Source organism: Lupinus angustifolius, chromosome LG08, assembly GCF_001865875.1.
Source record: "Lupinus angustifolius cultivar Tanjil chromosome LG08, LupAngTanjil_v1.0, whole genome shotgun sequence".
NCBI classification, from domain to species: domain Eukaryota; kingdom Viridiplantae; phylum Streptophyta; class Magnoliopsida; order Fabales; family Fabaceae; genus Lupinus; species Lupinus angustifolius.
In genome coordinates, this window is record NC_032016.1 from 10,158,347 (window position 1) to 10,168,614 (window position 10,268).

At 34.3% G+C, this 10,268-nt stretch overlaps 4 protein-coding genes across 8 annotated transcripts; all 4 read left to right on the forward strand.

The window, feature by feature from the left end:
* On the forward strand, window positions 867-1,593 carry LOC109354111. The gene is made up of 2 exons (XM_019596467.1): window positions 867-1,136; window positions 1,222-1,593. Exons 1-2 carry the CDS (start codon window positions 956-958, stop codon window positions 1,371-1,373), a joined length of 333 nt encoding a protein of 110 aa, XP_019452012.1. The 5' UTR covers window positions 867-955; the 3' UTR covers window positions 1,374-1,593.
* LOC109355268 lies at window positions 3,089-5,727 on the forward strand. Of its 5 annotated transcripts, none has more exons than XM_019598327.1 (3): window positions 3,089-3,734; window positions 4,650-4,797; window positions 5,324-5,727. In XM_019598327.1, exons 1-2 carry the CDS (start codon window positions 3,244-3,246, stop codon window positions 4,786-4,788), a joined length of 630 nt encoding a protein of 209 aa, XP_019453872.1. In that variant the 5' UTR covers window positions 3,089-3,243; the 3' UTR covers window positions 4,789-4,797; window positions 5,324-5,727. The 5 variants fall into 5 exon arrangements, with proteins under 5 accessions (XP_019453872.1, XP_019453875.1, XP_019453874.1 ...); XM_019598330.1 differs by lacking the exon at window positions 4,650-4,797 and adding an exon at window positions 5,071-5,105; XM_019598329.1 differs by having other exon boundaries at window positions 4,650-4,793; window positions 5,324-5,370.
* LOC109354095 (late embryogenesis abundant protein D-34-like) lies at window positions 6,366-7,474 on the forward strand. Its single transcript, XM_019596453.1, has 2 exons — window positions 6,366-6,704; window positions 6,814-7,474. Exons 1-2 carry the CDS (start codon window positions 6,396-6,398, stop codon window positions 7,255-7,257), a joined length of 753 nt encoding a protein of 250 aa, XP_019451998.1. The 5' UTR covers window positions 6,366-6,395; the 3' UTR covers window positions 7,258-7,474.
* On the forward strand, window positions 8,585-9,664 carry LOC109354100 (transcription repressor OFP12-like). Its single transcript, XM_019596457.1, has one exon. The coding sequence runs from the start codon at window positions 8,620-8,622 to the stop codon at window positions 9,211-9,213; it is 594 nt and encodes a 197-aa protein (XP_019452002.1). The 5' UTR covers window positions 8,585-8,619; the 3' UTR covers window positions 9,214-9,664.

Genomic DNA, 10,268 nt, shown 5'->3' on the forward strand with positions numbered 1-10,268 from the left:
TATATATATATATATATGCTCTCATATTGGACCGTCTACTACTTAGCAAAGCAATAATTGCTTTGATAGCTAAGTAACACTTTGCATCCTCATCCATCAACCAAAAGACTGAACTGTTTCATATATTGTCTTTACTAATTACTACACTGAACTAATATTAACACCAACTAGCTCCTATACTCATAAATACCATCGTTTTTTCGTATCCTCCTTTCTCATTTTACCACTTCAAGTTAAGTTTGCAATTAATCAAATTGGACAAACAACACGTGCACCTCACATGATCTTACCCAAGATCAAGTTTCCTTAATTTAAACACTTACTTATTCTAAAGTTTTTTATTATAAATTCACACCTTGGAACATGATTTGCAGTGTCTGAAAACTAATTTATGTTTGATTCTTTGATAAAATTACTAGAGAAATGAATTTTAATTATACATTTTTCTAACAGTAGGGTCGAATTGATATTCAACCCAATTACTATATTTGGAATTATATATCTGGGTTATATAAGACATGGAATTATAATTCTAAATTCAATTACTTGGGTGTTATTGTAGAAGAAACTAAGCCCATGAGAGGGTTGGTTTTACAGATGGGCTTTGCCTCAATCTTTCCATGTTGGTTTAATTGTGTCTCTCCATTTGATAAAATAAATCACATCTCCCTTTTGTTTTCAAAGAAATGAAGACAAAAATAATGTTTCACACTTTGCCTTTGACCAAATCAGATTTACACCATATATATTGTTGGCTTTGACTTGTTCTAGCCTCATGATAGCATAAAAATAGGGCACCTCATCTCTTTTAGTAACAAACGGTGACATTATTGATGAATGGTGAGGCATTACATAGCTATATATACATGATTATTGTTCCAAGGGAAAAGGACAGGGAAAGAAGCAAGTGCAAACCACCAACACAGCAACAACAAAAACAAAGAATAGACAGAAAATGGGAAACAAAAATGTTGCGTTGTTGGTGGTTTGCCTTGTCCTTGTTGCAGCTGTTAAGGGTGAAATGTCTACAGAAGAAAAGGCAGCAAGATGCAACGACTATTGCTTCCAAGCTTGCATGTTTCCATCTAGGTTTTGCAGCTGGATGTGCCATAGCCGTTGTGATAACCCAGTCCTGTGTAAGTTATATATTATGCTTAATTATTATTATTATTATTCCATATAAGTTACCAATAAGGATTATATTATTATTTCTGATATCAGGGGACGAAAGTGAAAATGCCGCCAGCTTGATGAGCGTTGGCACAAGGGACGTTGGAAGTAGAAGTGGGAAGTTGAGGGCAGGGTTAAGGGCAATGAGCGTTGCCCCAGCCCAGGCCCCAATTCCACGCAAAATCATATATCAACTTCATTAACTTTGATATATATATATATTTGCAACAAAAAGGAGTACACAACAATTGATTAACTTTGATTGGGATTCGGGATTGTCAACAATGCAACAAGCTAGGACGACATGCATATTATATTCCATTATTCTAACAATAAATGTCTCCTACTTTCCCTCATTATCATTAACTACCAAAATTATACTGTAATACATTCCATTCAATTATTACATATTTTTTTCATTCTCTCTCACTCTTTTTATTTATTACTCAACTATTAATAAATTGTCACACAACGATTATTATAAAAGGAAAATAATGAATTCGGTTGATTCTGGGTTTCATGAGGATGACACTAGAACTTGTCTCAAGTGACCAATAATATGAAACCAAATCAATGGATAAAAACTACAAGTAGTTCTATCCATCATCTAACTTAAATTTTAATAAAAAGAGAATAAATTATTCAGAGATTGATATACCTTAAAATGGTAGCACAAATCCTAATTTTTTTCTCTCCTCTCATAGTTTATCATATCTTATTATTTTATTTTATTTCCAAGAAGAAAGCATGAGATCCATCACTAATTTCCAGGCAGGTCTTTTGAAGATAACTGAAATGGAAGTAGACAAAATAATGCTTTTAAAAGATGAGACAAAACGGGAGACACATTATTTATTTCACTAAGTATATTTACCATACAAGCTACTCAAAATCAAATTAAAAAGAGTTCAAATCAAATATATTTAGAATATTTTATTCCAATGTTTTTTCCACCACCTGTTCTTTCACTTTATATAGTATTTTGTTACACTATTTTTATTATTCCAAGTGCATACTTATTTATTATTTTATTATCTTAGAAATAATATGTATTAAGGAATAAAAAATGGAATGCTATTTTAATTATTTAACAATGAGATCATAAACAGTTTTATTTATGAAATTAACTTTGGTTGGTGAAAAAAGTTGCACTACCAGTCAATTAATCTTAATTAGTGCACGTGTTGCTTCTATAATAATAAAAACTAATACTTTAATAATGAATTATTATAGTAGAAGAATAACAGTCATTAGTTTTGAATCACAATCAAACCCAAACTCAATGGGCAATGGCATAAATTCCCCATAACCGGAGGGGCTTACACATTAAATGGAGATATAGATGGGATGGTAAATACACTTAAAAAATCAATGGAAATGTGTAGAGATACAAATAAATGCTTATATATGTATCTATAGATAAATGTGTGTCAATATATGTGGGAACATACGAGTATAAAAATGAGTACAAGCAGATATTTTAACTCGGGGGATGCAGACATGATACTAGTCCTCTAATTATGAGTATATAGCTTTATTTGGCACAATTAAAATTGATTTAATGACTGTAAATAAAATAAATTTGTTTAATAAAATTAGTCCATTACATGGTTTAGAAATGTAAATAATTAAAAGTCTATTTTACGAATTAAGTTTTTAAGAACAAAAAATAGAAAATGAATCATTTTTTTATTTCTTTTTAAAATCTAACTCAAAGATAAACTAAACTTAATAAACTTAAGAGGTTATATTTAATATTGACTTGACCGAAAAGTCAACACCAAACTAAAAAATCATATGTTAAAACCTTATATATATAATATAATATATGGTAAAGTAAAGTATATCATAAAATATTCAATTGCCTAAGACGTGTAAATGATATAAATAATCATAGTGACAGCAGTTAGAATTATTTCCAATAATAACGTAATTCTAGGCAGAGGTGGTAATCTGGGTTATTATTATTTTTTGATTTTGATAATAATCGTTTTGTTGTCCAGAAATCCTTTTCCCCAAAAACAGTGCGGAAATTAGGGTTACAGTTTCCATCATCATCATCATTATTCCTTTATGATCCTTTCATCGATCATCATCATCATCATCATCGCGCTCTTATCATTGATAATAATCGAATCCAATAATCTCGTGGTTGGTGCTGAAATGATGAAGATTCATCCTCTTCCTCTAACGCGCAACATCACCATTCAATTTGGTAACAACATCAACCCTAATTTCGGCAAGAAACTCCGCCGTCTCCCTCATGTCTTCACCCGCGTCCTCGAACTCCCCTTCCGATCCGATGCTGATGTCACCATCCATGACGACCCCGATTGCTTCCGATTCGTCGCCGAGACCGATCGTATCGCCGATGTTAGGGCCCACACCATTGAGATCCATCCCGGCGTCATCAAGATTGCTGTTAGGGTTGGTCCTTCTGTCGAATTCTCTCTAGACCAATTGGAGATTGACATGTGGAGGTTCCGCTTGCCGGAGTCCACCCAGCCAGAGCTTGCCACCGCGGCTTTCGTCGATGGGGAACTCATTGTCACTGTGCCAAAAAGGTATGGTGATGGTGGAGATGTCAATTTTTAGATAGATTTGTGATTGTACAGTGATAAATTCATTCTAAGTAGCCTTAGTATGTTTAGACTTCAGCTTCATGGTGTTCAAGTTAGCTTCTCTATTAATTTGTTTGTTCTCGCTGAATCACATAGTATCAATGGATGCTCTTTACTTCTATTATTTATTCCTGGCAATAGCAAATTTGATCGATTAGTTATAAGTGATTGAGATGAACATGTGGACCAAACCATTTAAATGCGAGAAAGACTCTGTTTCTTTTGAGAGACCTAAAAGTTTTCAACAGACTCCTTTCTGTTAACTCCAAAAGTATTATTTAGGTCCACTCGATCCAAAATATACATTTGATTACATGGGAAGTGTTGCTAATTAAATATCATATATAACAAGATTCAAACATACTCTTTTTCAATCCCATCTGCTAAAAAGTAATTAGCACTTTTACACATACATATTAAGTGTTTAAGTTAGTCCAGATACACGTGCAAAGTGGGTTTGCTTCATTTTATTTGTTTGTTCAAAGGGTTGCTTCATTTTGTTAAGACTAAACACTCATTTCAGCCCCCAAGATTTCCCTGTGTACCATACTAGTTTCCGAAGAAATTAAATTTTCTCTTTAATCGTCACATTTGTTCTTCGTGACCCACGTTAGTCTATCTATTACTCCAATTCCGTCAATGTTATCTGACATGTCACATTCCCTGGTGGAAATTCATAAATGATGGAATCAAACAAGGTCATTTCATCACCAAAACAAAAAACAAAAACAAAAAGATTGCCATTTTATTGGGAATGACCGCCTTCATCTTCAATCTTCAATTCTAACACATTAACTGATTCCCCCCCTTCATTTCCATATCCTCCGTCTCTTTCTGTCTCTCTCTCTATCTTTACAGATCTGGGAATTCCACCATCTCAGTGCTTCCGTCTGCTCGTCTCCACCTGGAACCTGTGATTAGAACCGGCATGTCAACCGTTTTGGATGAGAATGCACCACTGCGTCGTCACTGTGTGCACAACTGCCATCCTCAATGATTCATGTATGTAAGATCTTCTCAATCTATTCACACTCTGCCCTCTCTTCAATTTCTAGTTTCCATAGCTTTATCTCTCTTGTTGATTTTCGTTTTTGGTTTCCTATTTGTGAATTTTGTGTTAGTTTTAATTGTTAATTCTCTTCTTGATTTTTTGATCGGTGAAGGTAATTTTAGAAAATCCATTTATGGATTTTAGGTTTTAGATGCTGGGTTAATTGCCATTATTGTGTTTTCATTGGTTATGGATTTTGATTATGAGTTGTTGCATACATTGTTACAGAGCATTGTTGCTTGGATTGGCAAGACCCTTTACAAGTACCACTCTTTTAACCCCAAATCCTAATAAATCTGTTAATATTATCAGCTTTTTCACACCATACTCAAATGATTAGAAACAGTAATTGTTGTTACTAATTGTTGGTGATTCTTTTCGAAAATATAATTCTTGTTCGCTAATCAATTTTGTCATATATTATATCTACCATTTTTTAAATTTTGTATGGTAATTTTGATGGTTATTTCTCTTATTTCAGGGCATTATAAGATGCAACTAGTAGACAAAACATCCTCCCAATTCTACTCAGTATCTTGGGCAATTAAGTTGTGTATTATGTGATTTTGTTGTGCTAGAAGATTGAAGGAACTACATTTTCAAAAAGAGCTGATAAAAGAAATGGAAATAGTTAGATTGGCTTCTAGTTGATAGGGTCTGTGTTCATGGATTATCATAATTCTTGTATTGGTTGAAAAGGGTATGTATTCTTGTTATGAAAATTAGTGCAATCCGGAAGACAAAATGCATGTCCTTTAGAGAGTGATTTCAAGTATTCAAATGTATATGGCACTTGTCCTAAAACTGTAAATGAAGTGATTACAAGTTACAACTATTCAATTGTATACATTGTTCAGTTTTCAAACCCTGGGCTAAAATTTCAGATTGTGTCTGTTGCATTATTTGCAGAGACATAAATAATGTGCACAAGAACTTCATATAAATATAAATAAATAAAAACGTGATTGTAGTTTTATATATATTCTCCATGGAATGGACGTCGGATTTACTACTAACACCCTTCATATTATGTATCATATTCTAATATTTAGTCACTTTTCTTGTCCATGAATCCTATTGTGGTACTAATTAGTGTAATATCAATTGTACTTGAATCCTATGAATTATTGAATATGTCAAAACAAAGGCAATATCAAAACATGGCATTAATAGAAAAAAACAACGATTTCTATAAGTCAAAATTTGACTAATAATTATAAAGTACATTGTTTCAAGATATTATATATATTGTCACTTATAAATAAAACTTTTACATTATATTGGACAACTAATCCCATAAATGTCTAAATACCAACTCCTCTACTGTATCTATTCTTCTTTGATATAGATTTTGTGTAGATGATGGATGGGTATAGAAATATCTGGAAATTACAAAAATAAAAGAGCATTAGTGGAAGATGCATGCCACGGCAGTGATGCAGTTGCCATGTGTCACTCACCTCGTACCACGTGTCCTCCTCTTCCTTCCCTAATCCCTATTTATATTTATATATATGCTATTGATATATGGAATGGAATTATATATCTGAAAGATGAGTGAACAACAACAACAAATGCGTCCTCAAGACCCTATTAAGTATGGCGACGTTTTCCATGTTTCAGGTGATCTTGCCCAGAAGCCCATTGCACCTGAACATGCGAAGAAGATGCAGAGTGCTGAAACACATATCCTCGGTAAGACCGTACCTGCCGGAGTAGCCGCCTCCATGCAATCTGCTGCCACCATCAATCAACGGGACGGCCTTCTCGGCAACCGTGATGTCACCTATAACCCTGGTGTCACTGCCACTCAGACCCATCTTCCTGGTAGACGTATCATAACTGAATCAGTTGCTGGACAGGTTTTCACTCCCTTCTCCTCTCTCCTCTCTCCTATGTCCTATCTCCTATCTCCTATGTATGATATTGATACATGATTAATTGTGGTGTATGTATGTTATGTATTTTAAGGTGGTGGGACAGTATGTTGAAGCAACGAGCCAGGAGGAGGAGGAGGAGGATGAGTCGAATAAGATAACGATAGGGGAAGCTATGGAGGGTACGGCCCATACAGTGGGTGAAAAGGCAGTGGAAGAGAGTGATGCAGCTGCAATACAGGCAGCGGAGGTGAGAGCCACAAGGAATCATGTTATAAAGGCAGGTGGTGGAGTTGGTGCGAGTGCTGAATCAGCAGCAGCTTACAACACTCAATGCAAACGTGATGAAGATAAGATAAAGATGAGAGATATTGTGAGTGATGCAAAGACTAAGTTAGGAGAGGATAAGGTAGCAACAGGTGAAGATGCTGTATGTGTCACTGGAGCAGAGCTCAGGAATAACAACACACTCACTCCTGCTGGATTATCTGCTTCCATCGCTGCAGCTGCTAACCTCAATCAAACTCTTAACTCTTAATATATCTATATTATCATGCTAAATGTAAATAAATAAATAAACCATATATATGTATCTTAAGTGGTAACCATATATAACCGCATTTATGAGTTGACATAGGAAACTTGTTACCTGAAGTATTTGCCTCTTTTCATGCGCATCAATCATCATCTGAACTGAGGTTGGTTGTTGCACTTTGCACAAAACCATTAACTCATCTACAATACCCAAATTATTCAACCCAACTTGTAACACTATTTTCTTGCTTCACACTAATATCAATTCTTCTAAATCTGTGTTACTAAGCTTATATCCAAATAACACTCGATAATCTATTTTTTTAAATTTAAAATATTGAAACAAATCCTGGGACTAGGACCGCTATCTGATTCTTCACAGGGACTACCCATGTGTATGTGTCCTGTGTTGGGCCGTTTCTACCTTTTAAGATTTATACATATTCATAAGGAAAAACAATACTTTAATTCTATAATTTTGGTTAACATTTTATTTTTATTCATGTCTAATTCGGAAACCAACCAAAACACATTTTTACAACTAAATTTGTGTAAAATTAATTTTTAAATATATTTTATGAAAATGTATATACAAAAAAATAAATATATATAATATGGGTATAATAGATATATAAACGCATACAGTGTCAAATAGAGTATAAAAATTGTATTCATCTAACAAAACTCTAAGAGATGAGTAAAACTAATGCAAAAAGAACGCAAGAATTACCCTATTAGCTTGGTTGATAAGAATCTACGGTTTTTATGGAAAATGTTATGTTAGACCATAAAACTTAGACATGAATACAGTGTCGAATTCTTTTTTAGTTATATCGAAATTTTAGTGTTGAAAGTGATGTTAGTGCCTGACTGGGAATGTTCTCCATCAAGATAAGACTATTGAAGCATCTGACAGTTGATTAAAGCTGCGAACTAAGCATTCACAGAATTGAAGTTGAATTTGGTACAACCCCATAAACTTGAAAAGCAAACAATGTTGACCTAAAATCAATGATTAAAATAATTTTGAAGTAGAATAGCTTGTCCATGTAGAGAGTGTAAAATGAGATTTCCATGGCTCGATCATCTCCTTCTCCTAATTGTCTCTTTCAGCATTCCCACTGCCACATGTGCAATGATATATATACAATTTATTCCATCTTGTGTAGGGATAAAACAGGTTCCCACTACCAATTACCAATTTCCAAAAAGCAAGCTAGCCAGCAAAACAGCAAAACACAACCTCTCTCTTTCTCTCCTCTCTCTCTCTCTATATATATATACACAATAGTAACACACACACACTCCTTATGATAATAATCCCTGTTCTCTCTTTCCAATATATATCATTTCATTGTGCATATTAATGATGCTGTCTAAACACCTTCATCAGTGTTTCTTGAAGATCAAATACCCCTCTGCCATTAACATATCCCAACAATCACCACCTCCCAGTACTCCTACTAATAATTCAACCATGATCCACTTCAACTCCATGGATGCTGATGCTGATGATGATGATGATCTTCCTCCTCCACCAATAGACTTTGCCTCCGTCTTTGCCTCCCAACGCTTCTTTTTTTCATACCCTGGCACCTCCAACTCCATCATAGACTCCTCTCATACTCCACGCAGCAGCAACAACAACAACAACAACACATTGATGATACCGAGAGGTGGTGTGAAGGTGCCCAAGTACTCTCTGGACCCATACATTGATTTCCTACGTTCAATGCACGAAATGATTGACTCTAGACAAGTGTCCTTGGATGTGAGAAAAGACTGGGATTATCTCTACGAGCTTCTTTTATGCTACCTCCATCTCAATCCTACACATACTCACAAGTTCATTGTTCGTGCTTTCACAGACCTTATCGTTGACCTCTTGTCTTCATCCTCATCCTCATCTTCCTCTTCATCCTCCTCGCCACCTTCACCACAAGTACAGACACCATCCTAGCTACTTTCTCAGGGCGGTAGGTGTACAAGTATAAGTACAAGCTTCTTAAATTGGGAATTATTATTTGTTTTCTTAATTATATTAATGGTCTTAAATGGATCGTGGTGCCCTTATCTTATGACGGTGTGGGTGACAAGTAGAGTTGGTTTATAGTCCTTGTGTTGGTTGGTGTGGTCCTGTAATGGTAATGGTAATGGTAATGGTAATGGTATAACTAGCATGGTACTCATCTACTGACGAGCATGCTCACCTTGCTTTTCCTCTTTGTGTTAGGGTACAAAGATCATGTGCAGAAAAATGCCCTTAACTAGTTAATATGGTCAAGAGCTATGACTCAATAATGGAGCTATGTAAATTGTTGAGAGAATAACAAAATTGCGTCTTTGTGCACTTGTTAATTAACAAGGTGGAGATGAATATGAATTTGGGTTTATGCTTACTGTTATACTGTATTAATTTACTCTCATCATATTGCTCATACATGATAATGATAAAAATCAATAATTATTCTATGGTTAGAGTTTTAGAAAGAAAGCTGAAGCTGACAAAAAGAAGAATAATACTAAACTTGTTCCAAATCCTATCTTGCCCAACAATAATAAAATAAAAATAATGATAATAATGAATATTTAAAATCTAAATTGTATTTTTAATTGTCATAATATTTTCATTGTGTGGAGGATTGAGGGTTAGCAAATCTTTGTTCATTTTGCTATCACAGGAAGAAGGTGCAGTTGATATTGCAGGACTTCAGTTTTCCCGTTGTTGTAGTATAGGGAAAATAATGAGTCTATCAAAATAAAATAAAAAGGTATAAAGCCAAACGAAGGACAAAGGAATGAACATGACAACTGGCAACTAAAACATATAACTATATATATAAGATTCTTAATTACAATTATCACTTTACTGAATAATGCCAGAAGAACACTCTTATTAACCATTTTTTGTTGTTTTTGCGACAATAACTGTTCATAAAAGAGGACGGTGTAATATTGGAGAATGCTTAGCTTAAGTGAGATTGATAAGGAAGCGCTTGTTCTTGATGGATTCTT

Coding starts and splice junctions, on each gene's coding strand:
- LOC109354111 (XM_019596467.1), top strand. CDS start 956: ATGGGAAACAAAAATGTTGCGTTGTTGGTGGTTTGCCTTGTCCTTGTT. Junction 1,137..1,221: donor TTGTGATAACCCAGTCCTGT/GTAAGTTATATA, acceptor TTCTGATATCAG/GGGACGAAAGTGAAAATGCC.
- LOC109355268 (XM_019598327.1), top strand. CDS start 3,244: ATGATCCTTTCATCGATCATCATCATCATCATCATCGCGCTCTTATCA. Junction 3,735..4,649: donor ATTGTCACTGTGCCAAAAAG/GTATGGTGATGG, acceptor CTATCTTTACAG/ATCTGGGAATTCCACCATCT.
- LOC109354095 (XM_019596453.1), top strand. CDS start 6,396: ATGAGTGAACAACAACAACAAATGCGTCCTCAAGACCCTATTAAGTAT. Junction 6,705..6,813: donor CTGAATCAGTTGCTGGACAG/GTTTTCACTCCC, acceptor ATGTATTTTAAG/GTGGTGGGACAGTATGTTGA.
- LOC109354100 (XM_019596457.1), top strand. CDS start 8,620: ATGATGCTGTCTAAACACCTTCATCAGTGTTTCTTGAAGATCAAATAC.